The 24,233-nt window shown below is 35.9% G+C and overlaps 1 protein-coding gene and 1 long non-coding RNA gene across 2 annotated transcripts; one reads left to right on the top strand and one right to left on the bottom strand.

Annotated features, from left to right (window-relative positions):
• Positions 1-9,711: 9,711 nt before the first annotated feature.
• On the bottom strand, positions 9,712-22,481 carry LOC120184662. The gene is made up of 3 exons (XR_005522051.1): positions 22,346-22,481; positions 10,701-10,708; positions 9,712-9,721 (listed from the first exon to the last, which is right to left on the bottom strand). It is a non-coding gene; the product is annotated as an uncharacterized LOC120184662 (long non-coding RNA).
• On the top strand, positions 21,845-23,837 carry LOC120184660 (violaxanthin de-epoxidase, chloroplastic). The gene is made up of 2 exons (XM_039189074.1): positions 21,845-22,254; positions 22,476-23,837. Exons 1-2 carry the CDS (start codon positions 21,952-21,954, stop codon positions 23,778-23,780), a joined length of 1,608 nt encoding a protein of 535 aa, XP_039045005.1. The 5' UTR covers positions 21,845-21,951; the 3' UTR covers positions 23,781-23,837.
• The last annotated feature ends 396 nt before the right edge of the window (positions 23,838-24,233 follow it).

Here is a 24,233-nt window from a genome sequence, read left to right as displayed (position 1 = left end):
TGGCTTCATTCTCAAGTAGTGGGGGCTGCTCCTGAGCGGCTACATCACGCCACCTTTATGCATACTTCTTGAAAGTTTTAGTTGTGTCATTTTTCTATATTTTGCAGAGTCCATTGGTCGGGGACCAAATCAGTGACATGGCAGTACTGTTCCAAAAATGCCTTAGCCAAATCCCTCCATGTTTTGATGTGGGATTTGGTTAGCTGGTTGTACCATTTCACAATAGACCTAAACAAGCTATCCTGAAAATAGTGTATCAATAGCTTTTTGTTTTCGGTATAGCCAGCCATTCTCCTACAATAATAGTGATGTGGGTCGATGGACATGTGGTCCCATCATCCTTTTTAAAGTCCACTATCTTGAACTTCGAGGGGAGGATAAGGTCAGAGACTAGGCTTAGCTCTCTGACGTCCATTCCATAAAACGACTTAATTACTTCTACCGACCTTACCCTTTCCTCTAGATTCTTAAGATACTGAGTGAGCTCACTATTAACTTTATCTTTTTATACCAATTCATTAAAGTCGGATGGTAACTCTTCTATACCCAATTCTATAGGTCTTCCTCTTGCCACAGACGAATAATTTACTAGGAATGAAGGCTCTGGGTGGTATTGTTGGTTGGCCACATAGACTCTAGGTTGAGTCTCATGTGGAGCTAGAGATCAAACAAAAATATGCACAGGTGTAAAACCTTTAGGATGGGGGGATCTAGTATAAAACTCGATGGGTGTTGAGGGTCAGAGGTGTAGCCAACTGGGTGAGATGGTTTAGGTCCAAAACTTAGTGGATGTAAGGGTTCCTGATCAGACAATGCTTGATGGTCAGCAGTGGTCTTTCCAGCATTCGAATGCTTTTTAAATATGTCCTTAATCTTCTTCGGTAAGTCGAGTTGTTAGCTTGCCATATCTACTTCGATTTTATTCATCCTCTCTATCATTTTTTCTTGTGTGTCTAGTTGATTTTGCTTGATTTGGGCTAGTTTCTCCACCATTTTCCTGGTCAACTTACGAGTACCAAATGGGTGTGAGGTGAAGGCCAGAATTACTACAAATGATTGAAAATCGTATTTTATTATTTTGTGTCTTATTAAATGAATGAATGTTAGAATGTCATGTATTAAGACTTAAAGATTAAAAAAACATGAAAATGCTAGTGCAAAGGATATTGATTCCAAAATAACCAGTTCATTCAAAAAGTTCTCAACAACACACAATGCCTAATCCATCAACAGTGTATCATTACTTCTCGAGCTCATCATCATTTCAATAATGCATCGCTCTTTTTCAGATTTGGAACCACAAAGACTCTCAGAGCAGTAGCTTCTTCAGATAACTCAAATACTTGTTGAGCAACCCTATTAGCCTGATCTAGTGCCTTCTCCATCACTTCATGCTACATGAATGGTATCATTAGTTTGATGCAGTGTAATTCTCAGCTCTTGATTAGTTAAGGGTTGACTTCCTTTGAGTTGTTGGATTCGTTCATGGCATATTTACATTGTAGCCTCCAACTCAGTAATATTATTCTTCAAAGCTTCATTTTCTTGCCTAGCCATTTCTCGGGCTGATGAGTAAATCAACTCATCTACTTTCAACTTATGAAAAATGACATTGTTGTTGTAGGGATTCTGAAAAGCCACATCCAACCTAATTAGTTATGATTCAAGTTGTTCAATTTGTTCTCGCCTCTATTCTAACTCTTGATTGGCCTCATCCCTTTGTTCCCTTAATCTCTGGGCATATTGCATAGATCGCTTCTTTTCTTCCTGGCTTCTTCTCGTACTTTTTTCTACTCCATCTAGCTTTATTTTCCAGTGAATCAGTAGATTCCATGATCCATAAATTAGGAACAATCATATTTTCCAATGAAAACAAGAAACCAGATAACACATTTCAGGTAACCATAGTTCATAAACCAGTAGATTCCATCATCCATAATTCAGGAACTATTATATCTTCCAATGAAAACATGTAACCAGAGAACATATACCATGTAGCCATAGTTCATAAGCCAGTAAATCAGTGATTTCAGAAAATCACATTTAAAACAGGTAAAACATTTTACATGTCACATAAAGAACACACTAGATGATCCAGATATTATTCAGAGCTACTTGGTAATTAGGAAGGTATTCATAATCTTATGCATCAGAGTTACTTAAGATTTCAAGTATGATAGGATAAAGTAAACAGTAGTATTTCATACATTTTGGTTCTTGGAGAATTGTTCATAATTTAACTCAATAAGGATAAAGCAATGATTTCTGGTATTCAAGATTATATATTGAATTATCAGGATTTCGAGTCCGACCGAACTACAATCCCAATACTTGATACTTGTCAACCATTCAGACTGTGACACTTCACTATTATTCACTTCTTATTACTGACTACATTAGTTGATCTGATAATATCATAATCATTCTTGATCAGTTCTTGAGGAGATGAATATGTATTTCGTAGGCATTTATTTCATTTTCACGTTGTAATAGTATCCAAAATGTCTGACAACTTGGGTCGTGCTCCATAATCTTTAGAGGCAGTACATCATTTAGGTTCATCGGTGTTCCTATAGTCTAACCAAAGACATTCACTTTATCCAAGTCATAAAGGTATTTAGATCATCTCGGTATTTGAGGTTATTTTAGTCATTTAAGGTCCATACGCATTAGTTATTTCAAAACTTGAGGATAATCCATAATTTAAATACTCAGTGACGTGTCGCACTTCTAGTAATCTAGTCTTCAAATGATCATTCAAAAAAATGAGCCGATGTATTAAGAATTTCCAAATGTATGAGTTTATTTTTGGGGTTTTTCAAATAGATAAGGAATTTAATCGGTGATTCCAAGGTTCAAGTGAATCAAAATATAAGTTCTCAGGTCGTCTCCATTATCATAGCCATTCATACTCCTTTTACGCTTTCAGGGTATTATCGTTATTCTATTCAATTCTATCAGTGGCATTACTTCCGATAAATTAGACTTCAAAGTATTCTAGTTCCTTTAGTTCTCAGGTATTTTGGTTATTTGAACATTGGAGATTATTTTAGTTATTTCGTAGCTCGAAGACATTTTGATAATTTAGATCAATCCAAACATTTGTACCTTTCTGGTAATTTGGTCAGATATATATATGTTCAGCGTTATTTTTCGCTCTTAGGGGTAATTATGTCTTTTTACTGTGTAAGGGCATTTTGGTCAAATCATAATTCAAGGTTATTCCAGTCCTTTCCTTTCATCCAATCTTTCCATTTTATTCAATTTTTCTGACTAATTCAAACAAGAATAGTACTTCCAATATTTTAGTCTTTAAGTGCTTGCTGATAATCAAGAAATACAGGTCTTATACCTTTTCGAATGTTAGGATCCGATTATTAGTGACTATCCTATCAGATTTTGAATTTAATAGATGAAATAGTGATTTATCAAATCAAAATACAAATTCTCAAGGTACTTTCACTCTCAGGTCAATCCGGACCATTTTTACCCCATAAGGGCAATTTCATAAATTTTATAATTAGGTGATTCCGGTACTAAACCTTTTAACAAAATTAATTAGAATTTAATAATTCTGAAGTCATTGGCTCTTCAGATTAATCAATGTACTTGAAATCATTTCTTACCAGTTTTTCAATTCCTTTCTGTAATTCAGTCGAGTCTTAACCAATTTATCACTTAAACCACATTCGGTTCGAGTTCATGCATAATAGACCAATCATATACATCCATACATTTATCCATTATCAACATGTTCCATAAAGCATTCAAAGAGTTAGTAAACAATTACATTGATTTTTATGCTCTACCAATCGAACATTTAAACTCCATTCGATCACTCTCAAACTTGAATTGAACGTCCAATAATTCCTCGGATACATAGCAACCGAATTTACGTCAGAAACTAAAATTAATTGAGAAATTAAATTGAATCCGAAGATAAAACACTGAAAAATAGCATACCGAGTGCAAATTTGGCAAAACAAACTTTGGATTTGGACTCAATACGTTGAAAAACATAAAATATGACTTTTCAACAATTTTTACTTTTCGGTTAAATTCAATGGGTCAAAGTCAAAGGGTTGAGTCAGACGGGTTGACTCATACGAGTTGACTCGGACAAGTTGACTTGATTCAGACCAATCTGACTGAACCAGTTCGGTCTGGCTGGACTGGTTCTAGAACCCTCCTATACTAGTAGGAGAGCTCCACGTGCACTGTCGGCGCGTGGTGGGGCGTACAATGGCGACGAGGCTCGCTTCCATCGGTTGATTCATCCTTGGTCTCCTACATACTCGAATTCATGCATTATTCACCCAAATTCACAACAAAACTTGCCAAAATCACCCAAAAATATTAGAACCTAGCTTACCCACTCCGACGATGACGAAACAGCGACAATGCTTCGACTCACGGGTTGGGTCATAAGCGCCCGGGAACGGCGAGCATGTCCACACCAGCAGTGAGGCGAACCGACGCTTAAATCGGTGGCAATCGATGAAATAAGATGGTGCTGTGAGTGTTGAAAATGTCAAAGCTTCTTCAAATAAATTTACTCAACCGATGGTCATTTTCGGTGGGGGTGGGGGTGGGGGTGCGTCGAATGGCGGTTGGATGACACTGATTTGATGGAGGCCGATGAGGTTTCGATTGGGGGTTTAGGGATTTTGGTTTTAATTTGGGGATTAGCTTGCTCGACCAGAGAAGGGTTTATTTTTCACTAACCAAAAATGGTAAAATTCAAGGTTAAGTCCATGAACTTCCCACAAGTTCCAAAATCGAGCTACAACTTTTAAAATTTTACAATTTGATCTTCAATTTCTCCCTTGTTACGACTTTAATTCGATACTTAAAATTATAAAATATAGCCCCTAAAATGGGGTACGAAAGCTCCAACCACCACACACGGTGGTTGAAGCTCCTAAATCGAACCTAAATAGCCCTGCAACCATTATTTCTTTCTCCTAAACTCAGATATAAGGTCTAAACCCTGTAATAAGGATCCTAAATACCCCTAAAACATCCTCGGTGTTTCGGTTTCCCTATCTCCGACCACTACAACGATGAATGACGCCTCGGTTCGACTACCCCTCTCAGGTAACTATTTGATTTCCTCCTTCTTTTGTGTTTGTTTTTATAAATATACATATATATTTTTTATTTCGATACTGGAAAAAAAAAGAAAGTTTTTACCTTAAAATTTTTTTGCTTTTCTATTGCCTCAAAAAATGGAAGGATGGGATCTCTTTACATACTAGTTTTTGGGTTTTATACCCAGGATTACAGAGAAATAAAATAAAGAAACAAAACCTAATCCCTACTTGCTCCTGACATTTATTGTGTTTGATGATTTGATTTTTAAATTCCCCGAATTTTTTAGGGTTTTGTTAAGATTTCTATTGATCTAGTTCGGCTAGGCTTGATAACGGGGACGATCAACGCGGCTGGATGTAGAAGAGCTCGTTCGTCGGCTGGAACTCATCTTTGGTGGCGGTGGCGGCAGTTGAGAAGATGGGTTAGGTTAGGGCTTTGGTTTGGGCCCAGGTTTGGGTTTGGGTTTGGTTTGGGTATTTTGTAATAATAAATAAATATAATAATAATAATAATAATAATAATATATAAGAGTTGAAAAATGGTGATTACACCAAGAAACAGTGCCCTTAAATTAATCTCTATGTTCTAAAACCCTCTCCCCATATTGAAAGTTCAAACTAATTTGTAGATATTGCAGCATGTTGTTGAGAGGACTATTAATGTTTTTTAAAAGTGGTTCACTTCATCGACATGAATATTAGGAGTTTGAATATTGGTGTTGTAAATTGAGAAAACTGAATTGGGAGTGTTGTTTCATAATAGATCTCTACAATATCCGATTTAAATTAATCAATTAATAAATTAGATACCACAAGACTCAACATTATCGTCATGGATATGGCCTTTACTCGCAATAGAATGTAACATGTGACTTGGTTTCTAATGGAGCTTTTTCCATTATTGTTTGTGAAGACACCAGATTTTGTCTTGCCAACCGAGGAGTCTTCATGTAACCAACAAAGAAGAGTTGGATTAAGACTCAAATACTAGTCTAAAATAGAGTTGGATTACGACTCAAGTACTAGTCTAAAATAGGGTTTTTTAGTACTATATATAAGCCTTATAATTACCACACCAGAACACACACGAGTTACATAAAAGGAATGCCAGAAAAATACGAGCAAAGAAAAAAGTATTTCGAGGTTATTGTAAACGATTCGAAGTAATAAAGGTGAAAGCTTTTTACCTTTCGTTTGTTTCTCTTTACTATTCACTTGCATGTGTTGTTAATCGCATTTTCTTTGCTTGAGAACCCCAAAGACAAATATTTTAGCCGATGACCCAGAGGGAGTTTTTCGAACTTTGATTTCAGATCTATGCTCTCTAGAGGCTATTTCGTAAAAACAAATTATATTTTTTGAATGAGGGTGCGAAAATCTATTAAAAAATGAAAACTTTTTATTTTTGCCAGTTTTAATCTTCAATATTCTTTGACATTTTCCCACTGACTTAGCTTTTATTTCAATTTAATCCCCTACTAATATCATATATGTTTACTTATATTTCCATTATTATTATTTTTTATTTCATTTATACTTTATTTTTTTTTTTATATATATATATATATTACTTTGATTTTCATATTCTTTATAATTTCTTTTATTTCTGTTTTTTTATTTATTACTATTATTACTTTTTTATTTTAATACTTATTATTACTATTATTTTTTATACATTGTTTATAAGTTATATATATATATATATATATATATATATATATATATATATATATATATATATATATTATTATAATTTATTTTTGCTATTAATGTATATATTTATATTTTTATAATTATCATTATAATTGCTATTACTATTTTACTTTTAACTTACATTTTATTTTATTTTATTTTTCTTTATTTTATGTGATTGTATTTTTTTCATTTATTTTCTATTTTCTTTGTATTTTTCCTCATTATTTTATTGTTGTTTTATTATTATTAGATTCGTTACTTCATTCTTGTTTATTTTTAGTTTTACTTCTTTTATTTTCTTATTTTTTTATCTCATTTTGTTTATTCGTGTTATTTATGTGTTTTCTTTGTTTTATTTATTTACTTTCATTAACTTTTTCCTCTAACGTGTTTCTCGCTTTTTTTTTAAAGGGATATTTTCAAATCGAATTAGGGTAAGTAATTTTGGATCGTAATTTTACCTTTTGAGTTAAACTTCCAATTTTCTTACTTAATGACAACTGGAAATTACGTAGCACCGAAAGGGCAGTTCAAGGGTGCTAACCCTTCCTTGACTGTAACCGACTCCCAAATCCGACATATCTCTGGTAAGACGCAGATCATATAAGAAATAAGGTATCCGATCAACCCACTTTTCGTAAAGTAAATGATCGGTGGCGACTCCCAAATCCATTTTCCTAAGTCGAAGCCCAATTCTGGGGCCCAACCAAAAGACGGTTACGACAGCTTGGCGACTCTGCTGGGGAAAAATAAGCGAGTCAGGCTAAGGTAATTCCCAGTTGTCTTTTTAATGAAAAGGGTAAGTTTAAATTTTAAGGTAACATTTTGATCCTTATTGCTTACTTTTGGTTATATTTTTCCGAGTAAATAGTTGACTGACCGTTTTCTAATGATTACAGCTTCCAGAATTTTTTTTTCATCTAAAGGCTCTATACCCGAGCTCCGAACCCATTTTAAGTGGGGGTGAAAGCGACGCATTCGTGTGAATTTATTCACCGCATATGCCTAGCAAGTAGCCTTCGGGATTCATATACCTTCTGTCTTCGTGTGAATTTATTCTCCGCATAGACATAAGGGAATGTGTCCTCTCGAGTTTAACTTAGTCCACACAAACCTGTAATGGGTTTAGAACTAAGGCTCTGGCAAGCCCAAGGGGGCACCGGCAAGGAGAACTCGGGTACGTTTTTTAGAACCTAAACCGGAAGACTATGGAGAATTAGAGCCTACCCTGAAACCACATTCTAAAACCTAGGATATTTTTTCATATCTTTTTTTTTTTTTTTCTTTCGTCATTTTTATTTATTTATTTATTTTTATTTTACTAAGCTTTTTTACCTTTGTGTTTATTTTTTAGCATTTGCATCATAACAAGAGGCTATTGATCCTTAAAAAGAGTTTATTTACACAAAATAATCTAATTAATGGAAAAAGTGTTGTAATACAAGAGATTAAGAACCCGAGGTACGACTATGGTCCGAGAAGACTCAGAAGGAAAAGGGAGACAGTCTTCAAGGAAACTATATGTCAGAGCTGGTTAACTATGCCTCTATCAGCCTAAAACAGAACAATGTGCAAGAACTTCGAGACATTTGGGACAGTTGGAAGAATGATCGGAAATAGAAGTTCAGTCAGGGTATGGTGACATTGCACTTTTGCTTCATGTTAAGACCGATGAGCCCTTAATCAGAGCATTGGTTCAATTCTGGAACCTAGGATACAGTTACTTCACCTTTAACCGGAGGACATGGTGCCCACCATCGAAGAGTGTACTACATTACTGCACTGCGAAAGCATCAGACTAGAGAGGGCATATATCAAACACATCAAGAGTCAGTCTTTCAAGAATGGACTGGCCAAGATTGCAGGAGTTGATGAAAAGTGGGTGACTGATCGACTCTGACACAAAGGTAGCGGGGAAGGAATCAAATGGATCCAGATAAAGCAACTAATGAAGAACCACCCTGATGAATGGAAGACTATAGATCTTTTTGCATTGGGCCTGTACGGTTTGATTATCTTTCCGAAGACCTTGGGGTGCATCGACGCAGCCATGGTGGAACTATTTGAACAACTTCCAAGGCGAGTCAACCCAGCACCAACCATCTTAGCCGAGACCTTTCGTTCTCTTAATCATTGCAGAAGAACTGGTGGAGGAAGGTTCATTGGGTGTGTTCAGCTCCTTCAAGTCTGGATTCACAGCCATTCTTGAAGACTAACGGGGTTACTTACCGCCTATTTAGCACCACCTATTCACCTTTGGGAGAGTTCATCACTATGAAATGGCATGAAGGTGCTACAAAGGAAAAATGGATGAAGGTCTTCACGCATCTTTAGGACCGGGATATTACCTGGAGAGCCCTCTGGTTGTTCCTCAGTGATGTTCTTTTCAAGTGTGGGAATTCTGACACTATGACCCTATTTAGACTTTGGGGTACAGTTAGGTATGCTCCGTTGTTGGCACTTAGATAGTATGGGGCATGTCAGTTTATCCCAGCAACATATGGATTATCTACATCAGAGTTTATGTATCACGGTGACAGTTATAAGAAGATGATCAAAGAAGCAGCCGAGTCATGGAAGAAAGTATCTCGGATGGATGTCTAGAAGATTTAGTCCGAACATACCTTTGATTATTTTTATGTCTCTTACAAGATAAAACATTTTTGTCTAAATAAGGATTATTTATAATAATGGACACTTTTCTGGATCAATGCCTATAAATTACATACATCACGCATTACATACTTTGTATTTTTATTTTCATATTTTCCATGTTTTTACAAGAGAAAGAGCAAACACCAAGTTTACCACGCAAGCATTAAATACGCATCACCCGCACAATACTCGAGAAAAGAAGAGACAAATGGAGGCCAGAATGAAAAAACTCAAGGAGAACATGACAAGACTGCAAAAGAAACTAGAAGATAAGATGGCTCAAAACAGTCAGAGCACCCTGGAGTCCATCAAGAAAAACCAGGAGTCCTTGGTCGACCAAATCGTGGCCAAGTTATCGAGTTTGCAGTAAGCTAGTGCAGTAGGGGGAAGTCTCTCCGAGGGGGAAACCACATCACCAACCCCACAGGTGGTTATTTCACCCGGAATTCTACCCAGACCACAAGAAAATTCTTCTGTTGTTAAAGGAAAAGCATCATCTGCTATTTAGGTGCAAATTGAGGTGCCATTAACGAACGGGGCCTTAGTAATTATCAATGCTGAGGAAGATATTGTGGCAAGTGTAACCACAGAGGCCCCGGTGGAGTGTTCATTCTGCTCCTTGGAATGTGTGAATTCCACCTTTTTGGCATAAGGAAGAATGATTCCTAAACCCCGACTTTCCAAGTGTACTAGAATGGAGATCATGCAGACTTTGGGAAAAGGCGCCAGGACTGAAGAGGGTTTGGGAAGTCTCTACAAGAAAGGATTAATACAGTCCTTCCTATTTCAAAGCTAGATCAGTTTGGGCTCAGTTTTCAGCCCAATTACCATGAAAATAGAAAGGAAGTTTAGAAGAACCGAGAGAAAAGACTAGCCAGGTTGACTGGAAGTGAACTTTAATGGGAACCCATGACATTCCCGCCTCTCTGCCACACATTCAGTCAGGTGGTTATGTATTTGAGACCACCTTGTCAGATTTAGAAGTGGCTTTGGAGGATTTGAGCATCAATGTCGTGACCATTGGAAATGCTGACAACGAGGATAGATCTGGGATATGCCCTCTGCCACTTGGGTTCGTGCCTAGCAGTTAGTCGGTCGAAGAACTACATGTGGTTTACAAGAGTCTTTCAAGTAATATTCGAACCGTCCCTATTTGCCTATACCCAGGGCAATAGGTGATCTTTTGTAAGGGTGAATAAACATTATGTGTAGGTTCAATGAAAGATGCATTTTTTCTTTCCTCTTCCCATGACAAACAAATTTTCCTTTTTTTCCCTTTTTAAATTCATCATCTATCTTTTTCATTTTGATACTTTATTTCACTTTCTCTTGAATTTAATTCTTGACTATTTCGTGTGGGGGATTTTCCTCTCACGCATGCACATTTTTCCTCCTTTCAGATCCCCAGATAACAATAATGTAGGCACTAATGATCCTGATCAGGAGGTCGATTTTGAATCGACCATTTGTCTCGGGGAATTTGATGAATGTGACACTGAAGAGGAGTGCAACTTGCCAATCGAATTTTTGAGAATGATAGAAAGAGAAGATAAACAAATACTGCTCCATAAAGAGACAATCAAAATCTTGAATCTGGGTACTAAAGAAGATCGAAAGGCGGTTAAAATCGGCACAACTCTTTCGACTGGAGCAAGACACAGCCTGATAGTCTTACTTCGGGAATACAGAGAGGTGTTCGCCTGGTCATATCAAGACATGCCAGGATTAGACACAGATATGGTAGTCCACAAACTGTCTATCAAACCAGAATGCAAACCAATGCAGCAAAAACTAAGAAGGATACGACCAGAAATGCTCCTTAAGATCAAGGAAGAAGTCAAGAAACAATTTGATGCCGGTTTTCTTCAAGTGGCCAAATATCCGGAGTGGGTGGCCAACATAGTACCTGTGCCGAAGAAGGACGGGAAAGTATGCATGTGTGTCGATTACCATGACCTTAACAAGCCAAGTCCCAAAGACAACTTTCCTCTGTCACACATAGACACTCTGGTGGATAATACAGCCGGGAACAACTACTTTTCATTCATGGATGGATTTTAGATACAATCAGATCAAGATACACCCTGAAGACATGGAGAAGACCACTTTCGTCACAATGTGGGGAAATTTCTGTTACAAAGTGATGCCTTTCAGATTAAAGAATACTAGGCAACATATCAGAGAGCTATGGTGATCTTGTTCCACGACATGATGCATAAAGAAATCAAGGTTTATGTCGATGACATGATTGTCAAGGTACAGACCGAGAATGAACATATCGAGTATTTAAGAAAGCTCTTCCAGAGATTGAGGAAGTTCCAGTTACGACTGAACCTTAGCAAGTGTACCTTTGGGGTAACATCCAGAAAATTGTTAGGCTTCGTGGTCAGCAGAAGAGGCATTGAGGTTGATCCTGACAAAGTTAAGGCTATCCAGAATCTACCACCACCTCGAACACAAAAAGAGGTCTGAGGTTTTTTGGGCAGATTATTACATAGCTTGGTTCATATCTCAGTTAACCGATAAATGATCTAATCTTTTGCCTTCTCTGAAAGAACAGCCCTGGAGTATGGGATGAAAACTGTCAGACTACATTCGAGAAGGTGAAGGAGTACCTGTCTAATTCTCCAATCTTAATGTCCCCCATCCCAGGCAAACCTCTATTCTTATATCTATCCATATTCGAGAGCTCAATGGGGTGTGTCCGGGGTCAACATGACAAATCTAGAAGAAAGGAAAGAGCCATCTACTATCTGAGTAAGAAGTTCACCGATTGCGAGGTCAGATATCCTCCTATCGAGAAGGTTTGTTGTGCTTTAGTCTAGGCCACAAAAAGACTCCGACAATACATGTTGTATCACACCACTTGGTTGATTTCCAAGCTAGATCCACTAAAATACATGATGGGTGTACCAACTCTATCTGGAAGATTAACTCGATGGTAGATGCTATTGTCTGAATTCGACATCAAGTACGTGAATCAGAAAGTAATCAAAGGGAGTGTCATATCAGATTTCTTGGTAAGTAGAACCGATGAAAGTTATGAGCTCTTAAATTTTGATTTCCCGGACGAAGACTTGATGGCTTTATCCTTAGAAGAAGCAAATACTTCAACAGATAGTTCCTGGAGAATATATTTCGATGGGGAATCAAATGCACTAGGAGATGGCATCGGGCAACACTGATCTCTCCAGAAGGGAGTCACAACCCATTTACCAGCAGACTGAACTTCGATTGCACCGACAACATGGCAGAGTATGAAGCCTGTGTCTTGGGAATTCAGCTGCACTAGGGCAAAGTATAAAGACCTTGCGCATATATGGAGATTCAGTATTAGTAATATATCAGCTCCGTGGAGAATGGGAAACCAAAGATACAAAACTGATGGAATACCAGAAGCTAATACTGGATCTGCTCGAAGAATTCGATGAAGTCACCTTCCACTATGTGCCAAAAGAAGAAAATCAAATGGCTGACGCTTTGGATACCTTGGCAGCCGCATTCAAAGTTGGCGGAAAGTTTGAAATGATGCCAATTGACATGCAGTTGTATGAGTACCTGGCTCATTGCTACCAGATTGAAGAAGTAAAGGACACTAAGCCTTTGTACTATGACATTTTACAGTATATCAAGCATCGAAGTTATCCAGAAGAAGCCACTGAAACCGATAAAAGAATCATCAGAATGATGGCAGCTGGATATGTCCTTGATAGGGAAGTCTTTTATAAGAAAAGCCAATATCAAGTTCTGTTAAGGTGCGTCGATATTGAAAAGGCAAAGATGATAATGGAAGAAGTACATGACGGAGTTTGTGGAGCACATGCAAATGGACATATGATGTCGAGACAAATAATGAGATGCGGATATTTCTGGTCCACACTAGAAAGTGATTGCATCAACTATGCTAGAAAATGTCATAAATGTCAGATTTACGATGATAAAATAAATGTTCCACCTCATCCGCTTCATGTCATGACGTCACCATGGCCTTTTTCTATGTGGGGCATGGATGTAATTGGGCAAATCCATCTGAAGTCTTCGAATGGTCATCGTTTCATCCTTGTAGCTATCGATTATTTCACTAAGTGGGTAGAGGTTGCTTCCTATGTCAATGTCACTCAATTTGTTATTTGTAAGTTTTTGAAGAAAGAGATCATATGTCGGTATGGTTTACCTGAATGAATCATTACTGATAATGCTACAAACTTGAACAATAAAATGATGAAGGCTGCTTGTGAGCAATTCAACATAAAGCATCACAATTCTACTACTTACAAGCCAAAGATGAACGGCGCAGTAAAAGCAGCAAACAAAAACATTAAAAGGATAGTGGAGAAAACAACCGAGACCTACAAGGACTGGCATGAGAAGTTGTCTTTCGCTTTGTTCGCTTACCGAACCTCAGTACGAACCTTGACTGGGACAACTCCATTTTCATTAGCTTATGAAATGGAAGCAGTACTACCCATTGAAGTAGAAATTTTGTCATTACGGGTCTTGACAGAAGTTAAATTGGATGACGCAGAATGGGTGCGATCCAGATACGATCAACTTAATCTGATAGATGAAAAGAGACTGAAAGCCATTCACCATGGTCCAATTTATCAGAAATGAATGATTCGAGCACATGACAAGAAGGTACGCCAGAGAATATTCCGTGAAGGAGATCTGGTGCTAAAAAGAATTTTGCCAGTTCAAAAACATTTCTGAGGAAAATGGACGCCAAATTGAAAAAGGCCTTATCTGGAGGAGCCTTTGTCCTGTCTGAAATGGACGGGCCTGAACTACCACATCCCATCAATTCAGATGCAATCAAGAAATACTTTGCTTAGGATGAAAACCCAAAAGGGCGTCCTAAGTGGGAGAAAGAAAAAAGAAAAAAGAACAAAAAGTAAAAAACGTTTAGGGTGAAAACCCGAAAGGGCGCCCTAAATTGAAAAAACAATGAAAAAGAGAACAAAAGAAAAAGAAAAGAACAAAAAATAAGGTGGGTTCAAGATGAAAACCCGCAAAGGGCATCTTGCAACCAAGGATGGGTCCAAGTTAAAAACCCGAAAGGGCGATTTGGACAATTCAAGAAATCCAGACAGTTGAAACTCCCCAGCATCTGAATTTTCCACCGACTCAACGAGTTGGAGAAAGGTTGCACTATCCTGAATGTTGTCGATTCTCAAAGATCCTTTGGAAAAGGTTGTATTCAAGGTTTCCTAACGGTTTTTCAGCTCAGAAGTGCCCACATTATTGAAATCTAAGACATTCATTTACACCTCATCATGTCTTCATCTTCCATAATGTTTGTCATGTATTATTTGTTCCTTTTTCCTCAAGAATAAAGATTCATTGAAAAGTACAGGTACTCAGAAGCCGATCGAGGCTCATGCATATACTTGAGATGGTCGAGAAGCATTTCCCAGATCAAAGATATAAAAAAACAAACATCAGATTTGAACATTGAAGAATTCAAGACCAGGGATCGAAACTTCAAGATTCCAGAATCAAGATTTCAGACAAGCAACCGGAGTTCAAGTTTTCTCTCCAGAGCCCCAAAAAACATATATGCATAACTTTTTCAATTTTAACTAGAGTCAATTTCAACTTCGCGGCGAAGGATATTGAACTCAAAGCGACACAATTTGCTCGAGAGTAGATTTCAACTTCACGACGAAGGATATCTAGCTCGAAGCCGAATTTCACAATAAAGAGGTCATCCACGGTTTCAACTTCACGGCGAAGGGAATCGTGTCCACCCACAACATATGATACTTGGATTTCAACTTCACGACGAAGGATATTCAAGTCAAAGCACAATTTTACGACGAAGGAGCCATCGCGATTTCAACTCCACGATGGAGGATATCACGTCACTCAAGACAACACAAGTTCAACTTCACAACGAAGGGACGACTGGTTGTCAACAAATAATTTCCCAATTTCATAGTCAATTTCAACTTCACAGCGAAGGATATTGGACTCGAGACAACACAAGTTCAACTTCACAATGAAGGGACGGCTGGTTGTCAACAAACAATCTCCCAATTTTAGAGCCATAGGGAAGGATATTGGACTCGAGACGACACAAGTTCAACTTCACAACGAAGGGACAGCTAGTTGTCAATAAATAATTTTCCAATTTCAGGGTCAATTTTAACTTCACATCGAAGGATATTGGACTAGAGACAACACAAGTTTAACTTCATAATGAAGGAACGGCTGGTTGTCAACAAACAATTTCCCAATTTCAGAGCCAATTTCAACTTCACAGCGAAGGATATTGGACTCTAGACGACACAAGTTCAACTTCACAACGAAGGGACGGCTGGTTGTCAACAAATAATTTCCCAATTTCAAGGTCAATTTCAACTTCACACGAAGGATATTAGACTCAAGACAGCACAAGCTCAACTTCACAGCGAAGGGGCGGTTGGCTGTCAACATACAATTTTCCAGTTCCAGAGCCAATTTCAACTTCACGGCGGAGGATATTGGACTCGGAACAATACAACCTACTTGGATTTCAACTTCACGGTGAATGATATCCAATTCTCATGCTCAACTTCACGACGAAGGGGCCATATACATATACAACTTCACAACAAAGGGTATCATACCCCAACGGATTACTCAACTTCACGATAAGGGGTCATCTGTAACATCACAACACCAAAGTCTTCAGGTAAAGTTCCACCTTCACGACAAATATCTTGAGCCAGAAGACGATTCAGAGGCCACTTGTCAAAAGCTTTGAGCTCATTTTCAACTTCACGACGAAGGATTTCGTGCTCAGAATTTTCCAATTTTGACTCTACCTCACAATGATTTCAACTCTACGACAGACGATATTCGATATGGACAAAATTTGTGTCTTGTAATCTTTGCTCCATTTTCGTTACACGATAATAAGCAAAGAAGGGCAGCTGAAGACACCAGATTTTGTCCTGCCAACTGAGGAGTCTTCATGTAACCAATAAAGAAGAGTTGATTAGGACTCAAATACTAGTCTAAAATAGGGATTTTTTAGTACTATAAATAAGCCTTATAATTACCACACCAGAACACACACGAGTTACACAAAAGGAAAGCCAGAAAAAATACGAGCAAAGAAAAAAGTGATTTCGAGGTTATTGTAAACGATTTAAAGTAATAAAGGTGAAAGCTTTTTACCTTTCGTTTGTTTCTCTTTACTATTCACTTGCATGTGTTGTTAATCGCATTTTCTTTGCTTGATAACCCCAAAGACAAATGTTTTAGCCGATGACCCGGAGGGAGTTTTTCAAAACTTTGATTTCAATCTACGCTCCCTAGAGGCTATTTCGCAAAAACAAATTATATTTTTTGAATGAGGGTGCGAAAATCTATTAAAGAAATGAAAACTTTTTATTTTTACCGGTTTTAATCTTCAATATTCTTTGACATTTTCCCACTGACCAAGCTTTTATTGAGGTGTCGATTTCAACTTCACGACGAAGGGGAATCGTGCACACAAGCAGCATCCATCTCTAGATTGGATTTCAACTTCACGACGAAGGATATCCAACTCAAAGAAGGGTTATCTATCATCAAAGACCTTCGAGTTCGATTATATTCAGCTCAGAGGTAAATCAAATTTACAGCATAGCTCAAGGCAAGAAGGGCTATCTGTCAGCGAAAATTGTCGAGTTCGATTCCATTCAGCTCGATGACACCTCAATTATAGTATTATCCGGCTACAATTGAGGTTTTCAAGCCGAAAAGAAGATCTGGGTTAGCCATGCCTTAGTAGCAAGAAGCCTTTTTTCCGTCAGCATAGCTTAAGTCGAGAAAAGCTATCTGTCAACGAAAACTTTTCGAGTTCGTTTCATTCAGCTCTAGAACATATCAACCACATTGTGGAGTCACTTTCCAGTCGAATTTTTAGCCAAGATCTTTAAACCGAGAAGAATACCAAAGTGGACTACAACGAGAAGCCACATTCTGATTCAAATCATTTCAAGATGGACTCGACTTCGCGACGGAGGAGCCATCCGCAACTCAATTCGACAGGGAGTTATTCTTCAACTCCATTGAACGAAAATTTGTGTCTTTTTATCTTTGTCCTATTTTTCGTTCCACGAAAGAAGATAAAAAGGGGCAGCTGTAGACACCAATTTTCTTAAAAGATAGAACTAGAAAGAGTTCATCTCCTAAGAGGACTCTTCCACCACCATATCTTTTAAAGCAACAACCACACCAACAAAGGTGCAACAACCGAGCAAAGAGTCTAGTTGCATTAGGATTCTATTGTTAGTTAGTTTTTTTCACTATAAATACATGTAATCCTTCCCATTTGTAACACACGATTATCATACGGGATTACGCACACACAAAAATACCCAAAGCAAATATGCAATAAGCCCCAAAGATTCGCTTGTAATTTTCAACAGAGAAATAAAAGAGGTATTTTTACCTATATTGCTTCGATTCTCGCTTGCATGTGGCTTGTTTCACTTCTTCTTTTCCATTTTTACTTTGAAAGGGTCGATGAACACAAGGGAACCGAGATCTTTTCTCTTAGATCTACGCTTCCCCAGGCTTATTTTGAAAAACCGGTTTGATTTTCGGTTAAAGGATGGGAAGAGCTTTTTAAAAATCTATATTAGTCCCTTTATTTATTATATAGATATTTTATTCATTTATTTTTATTATTCATGTTATTATTATATGTATATATATATATTTTAAATTATTTTCATTTGATTTTTTTACTATATTTTATTATTATTATATATATATATATTTCTTTAATATTTTACTCATAAGTCTATTATTACTATATATATTGTAATTATCTTTATCTAGTTATATATTTTTTTATACTTTTAATAGTTTATTTATATACCTATTATTAATATACATATATTCTTAATTATTTTTATTTGCTTATTTCTTTATTTACGTAATATATCTTATAACTTTATATATATATATATATTATTTATTATTTTTGTTTTTTTATTCATTATTATATTATTTTTTTAAAAATCTTGTGTCTTTATCATTATTATTATTAAACATTATATTATATACTACTAACTTAGAGGCTCATTTTTTTTGTTTTATTTCTAACTAAAGTCTCTCCCACTTTCCTCTTTTTGTCTTATTTCTGACTAAAGCCCCCCACTTTCGGTGAAGTGAGAGGGTAGCTTTTCTATTTTTAAATATTTGTTGTATATATATATAGCTTATTTATTTTATTAATACTTTGATGTGTGTATATATATATATATATATATATATATATATATATATATATATATTCCTTTTTCAAATATTACTATATATAATTATTACTTTACTATTTTTTTCCTTATCTTATTTATTTATTTTATTTATTTTATTTTTTTGCTTTTATTTTATTCTCTTTATCTTATTTGTTTTCTTTACCTTGTTTATCTAACACATTTCTCGATTTTTTAAGGATATTTTCAAATCAATCTAAGGTAAGTAATCAGGATCAAATTTTACCTTTTTATTTAAAATTATAATTTTCTTAATTTAAGACAACTGAAAATTATGTGATACCGAAAGGGCGGTTCAAGGGTGCTAATCCTTCCTTGACCGTAACCGACTCCCGAACTCGACGCATTTCTGGTACAACGCAGATCAGGTAAAATGGTATCCGACCCACCTAAATTCGTTTAAAAGTGGTCGGTGGCGACTCCAATCCATATTTTCCTAAGTCGAAGCCCAATTCTGGGACCCAATCGAAAGATGGTTGCGACAATGTTTATACGATAAAAAGAATTAGTGATATGTGTACATGGGCTAATAAGAGATAACATTGAATACAATGTATATGTTATAAGATATATGATATGAACATGTTGGATCATATAAACAAGAGAATAGAAATATGAATGGTAATAATATGATAATGATAGGAAAGAAGATAATTATATGCATGTGCGGATTTGATATATGAATGGATATATGTTTGGGTATGATGTGATAGCAATAATTGTTCATGCATGATTACAAGTTATAGTTTACATTATATGTTTATTGCCTCACTAAGTCATAGACTTAGCGTGTGATTGTTTCACACGTAGGTTACAGAAATGAGAAGAAAAATAAAGAGCAATGTGGAGCAAGATAGGTCAGTTCTCCTTACTGAAGGTCAGATCAGAAGAGAGGTGAATAATATGTAATTTAATATATAAAGTTCTAGTTGGCATGTACTCAAAAGAATATAATGTATAAGCTCTGAATAGTTCTGTAAACGTTTTGAATAAGTTATATGTTATAAAAGTTTTAAATTACTCACTATTTTATACAAGTAAATGTTTTAAAAAGTCAATGTGACACCTCAGACTCGGATCCGGGTCGGATACAGGTTGAGGGTGTTACAGGTTCTTGCAAAAACGTGTAATGTTTTAAATTGTAGAACCAAATAAATTCTAGTATTTAGCTAAAAATATAAATTAGTTAGTTCTTACATAAGACTAAGCCAATTTTAAAGACAGTCAAAATTTCAGGCCATTCCATATAAGACGGGAAATTCTCAGTTATGAGTTAATTTAATTTTCATAACATTTGAAAGAACATTTAATAGTGTGAGGGGAAAATTGTTAGGAGCATAAATCATAAGGTACCAAATTATAAAAATATATTTATGTCCTCCCTTAAGTGGCAATCCAATTTCATCCAATTTTTTCAATTGAGACACATTTAGTAGGCTTAGGGATTGAATCGTAAGAGGCGTAAATTATAGGAGACCAAATTTTAAAAATATATTTTTTCTTAAGTAACTACCCAATTTCATCGATTCATTCGATTGAAGAAATGCAATAGGTTGAGGGAGTAGATTGTTGGAGGCATAAAATATATCATACCAAATTGTAAAAAAAATGTTTCCCACATGGCAGCTCAAATTTTCAATTGAAGACAGTTCAAGGGAGACTAAACAGTGCAATAGGCCGAGGTACTAAAATGTAAGTGATATAAATTATAGAAGACCACATTGAAAATAAAACATCTTGTCTAGGAGCCCAGTCCAACCCATTAACACCTCTATTTCTAATGTTTTCTTTCTACATACTGGACTGAGTCGGCAAATTTGGTCAGATAATATGCCTATGAAAAATAATTGGCATATAGAGGGTGAGAGAATTATTTTTCATAGATAATATAATTATTATAGTATATATTGAAGGACGCCTGAATGACATGATAATTTTGAGAAAATACCTAAATGATATAGTGTCTTCCACCTAACTATATATATATTTGAAAATGTATAATATTATAATCTTACTAAAGACGTCATATCATTCAGGCATCTTTCTAAAAACGTCATATTATCCTAACATCTTTTGATGTATATTGTAACAATCATACTATTTAGAAAAATAATTTTCTAAACACCCTAGATAAAAGGAAAATTTCCATAAGCCAACATCATTATTATCCAAAAAAAAGACTTAATATCTGTTTTTCTCTTTAACTTTATTCAAATTCTTAACTTCATTCTTGTACTATGTTTTCTCGATTTATATTACATTCTATTATTTTATCTCATTTTCATTTGTTTCCTTTAAAAATTTATGTTATCAAGTCAAAACAATCCACATATAATAAAAATACTTTTATAAAAATATAGAAAGTTTAAAACACTAAAAAAATTAAAACATCTTTAAAAATCTCAAAATTTTAGAATTTATATTTTAAATTTATATATTTTCCAAAATTATAATTATACCTTATCTTTAAGAAATTAAAAAAAATCCATACAAATATTAAAATTATAAAAACTGAAGGAAAAATATAAATTTTTAGGGTTTTTATTTTTATAATTTCATTCATTTTTAAAAAAAATTAATATATAACTAGTAATATAAGTTTTAATTTTATAATAATATAATTTCATTAGAAGTTGCTTGTGAATGATGACTAAAAAAATTTAAATGATATTTTTTTAATTCTGATCTTTGAAAAATGTGTGAGATGATTTTAATTATGATGTAAGAAATATTTAAAAGAAATTATAGATCCAAAAACTTTTATAAAAATAAGAGTGTTTTTAGCAGTCTAAAATAATTAAAAGATTTGTAGAATATTTTTACATAATCTATGTGTATTATTGTTTAAACGTAAATCTTTGTAAAAAGATTAATATTTTCTTTTATTAATCATGTCACTTAATAGATTTGTAAAAATAAAAAAAAATCAAAGATTACCAATGCAAGGGGAAACATATTTTTTAATTGATTTAATTATGATAGATAACTATTTTTATTATAAACAAATAAATTGATTATTTTGTTGATATTTTATAATAATTATTTGCTTTTAAAAAGATCTGATAATGTGCTAGAATATTATAGTAGTAACGATATATTAGATAGCTGAATGTATTTAACGAGAGCTGGTGTGTATTTTAGATAAGTTTCAAAAGAAACGTGGCACGTGCTGAAACGCCGACTTCAGCAACTTGGGAAAAGGCGGCTTCTACACTCGTCTTACGAACAACCGCCACGGCTGAGAAGGAAAAGCCATGAGCTTGGTTCTGGAACCTCCACGTCCGCCCCAACCCAAATCCGCAGCCCCGCTCAAACGCCGGTTCGCCTCCATTCGAACCGCTTTAGCCCCAACAAACCACCAACTAAGACCCTCTCGTTTTCGATTTTATCCCACTTTCAGCTCTAGGCCTACTGTCACTGCGGTTTTGAAGTCGGAGAAGGAAAAAACTGTGGTGACACAGAAAAAGGACCCCCCGGTGAGGATAGTGGCAGTGGTTGGAGATGAAAGCGTCAGCCCACTCAAATGCGCCACCTGGGAGGAGGTTATGCTGCACACTGTAAGCCTTACAATTTTGGTTTTCATTTTTCATTTTAAACTTAATTCCAGCTTTCGTAGGTTATTAAATTGTGTATGAACAACAGGTAAACAATTTAAACTGGATATTGATAGCGGAATAGATCGCGTATGAGCTTTTTCTGTTGAGCTAATGTGGAATTTTGATATTACTGTTTTCGGACTTGTATATTGTTTCTTGATTGTGTATGTGATATTGATCAGGCAAAAAGAATGAAATGGGTGGATGAAGGATATGAAATGGTTGTTTTCACTGACAATTTCCATCAATCTAATGATGGTCAAACAGCGATGGATCTGCAAAAGGAATTGGCTTGTGCTGATATTTTGTTGGTTGTAGCTGTTACGAATCAAGACTCGGTTAACTGGATACGGTCATATAGCGAAAGCATCCCTAACATAATCTGCTTTGAATCCGATCCGGGTTTGGTTAACAAATTAGGAGGCTCCTATGTCCACAGTGAAACGAAAAGTAGTGTATTCGACAAAACAGTGGGAATTTCTCAGCTCAAGAAAACAAAGGAAGTCGTGCAAACTGTATCGGAGGCATGGGACCGGCATAATTCTGATGATATAAGGTTCTGTTTGTTGGTTATCATCAATGCTTATATTCGACCAGTCCCTGTCTTGAAAAACTTGAGATCAAAGGGCTTCTCTACCCTAAATTGCATGGTGAAGAACTGTGGACCTCAAATATTGGATTGCCTTATGGATCCTAATTGCAGGAAAGCTCTTCAATGCTTGAACAAGTGCAGCCCTGTTGATCAAGTGTGCAATTATCGGTGTATTGCTTCATATGAAAGTCCAAAACTAGAAGCATTTTCTCTATGTGTTCTTCAGAAAAACAATTGTCTTGATTTAGATTCAAAGATCCCCGAAAAGCCGTATGTGCAGCCTATGCTTAAGTTCCGAGGGAAAGACTTGTGCCATGAAACTGCTGAAGATATGTTTGTTGGTTGGTTGGGGAGTTTAGATTGGAGTTGGCGAGTTGTAGCAGGGCAGAACCCAGCTTACGATCAATTTCCATGTCAGTACCAGTTATTTTACAGGGGAAAGGCAAAGGGATCATTTTGGTATGAGCCAGTTTTCCAGGTTAAAACTTTAGAAGGAGAAATGATCTGGAGGCGGCGTAAATATCGAGTGAAGAGAGCAAACGTTCCTGGGACGTTTTACTTCAGCGTCCTGGATAATGGGGTTGTTTCAAATGAGTTTTGGACAATCGTTGACGTATGTGAAGATTTCAGTTGGGGTTTGTTCCATTACCATGGGGCAGCACGAGTGGCTGGACAGTCGTATACTGGTGCAGTGCTGGTTAGTCCGGATGGGGCATACCCTAAACAGACACAGGCCAGCAGATTATCAACAGCTTTGGGTAAATGTGGAATCAAGGAATGGGAATTATATACAGTTGATAACTGTTCATGCCAAGATCCACCATTAGGAATTCCACAAGGTTCGAGTTTACATTCTGTGGTTGATGTAAAAGACCAGAGCTGGGCTTTGGTTTAGGATAAACTAATGTTAGAACATTGGTGCTCAATTCTTATGGCAATGAGAATGTGATACTATCTATGGTTACTAATTATTTACCACAATACTACCAAATCAATGGAATCTAGAATGAAGCAACAAACAAAGTTATCGCTTTTTTGTAGTGCTGTAGCAGCAGAAACACAGGTTCGATGAACTCATTGTTGTTGGCTATGAATATCAGATAAGTATTACTTATTCTGTCAATGTCATTGATTTTTACACTGACAAGTAAATAGTGAGCAAGACCTGATAAACATTGTAAACTTGCATAATGTTCAAGTTAAGCACTGAATGTCCCTATACAACATTGAAGAGGAAACAAGAGATCCACTTGTTTTTTTTCTGATTGTGGATTCTCAAAACATGTTCAGCCAAACATGTAATGTTCGTCCTCAAATTTATTCTGGTTTCCTCGACAACCTTCACTAA

This window comes from Hibiscus syriacus, unplaced genomic scaffold, assembly GCF_006381635.1.
Source record: "Hibiscus syriacus cultivar Baekdansim isolate YM2019G1 unplaced genomic scaffold, ASM638163v2 tig00112925_pilon, whole genome shotgun sequence".
Classification (NCBI taxonomy): Eukaryota; Viridiplantae; Streptophyta; class Magnoliopsida; order Malvales; family Malvaceae; genus Hibiscus; species Hibiscus syriacus.
The sequence above is the reverse complement of the archived record's forward strand: the minus strand, read 5'-3'. Positions and strand labels throughout refer to the sequence as shown.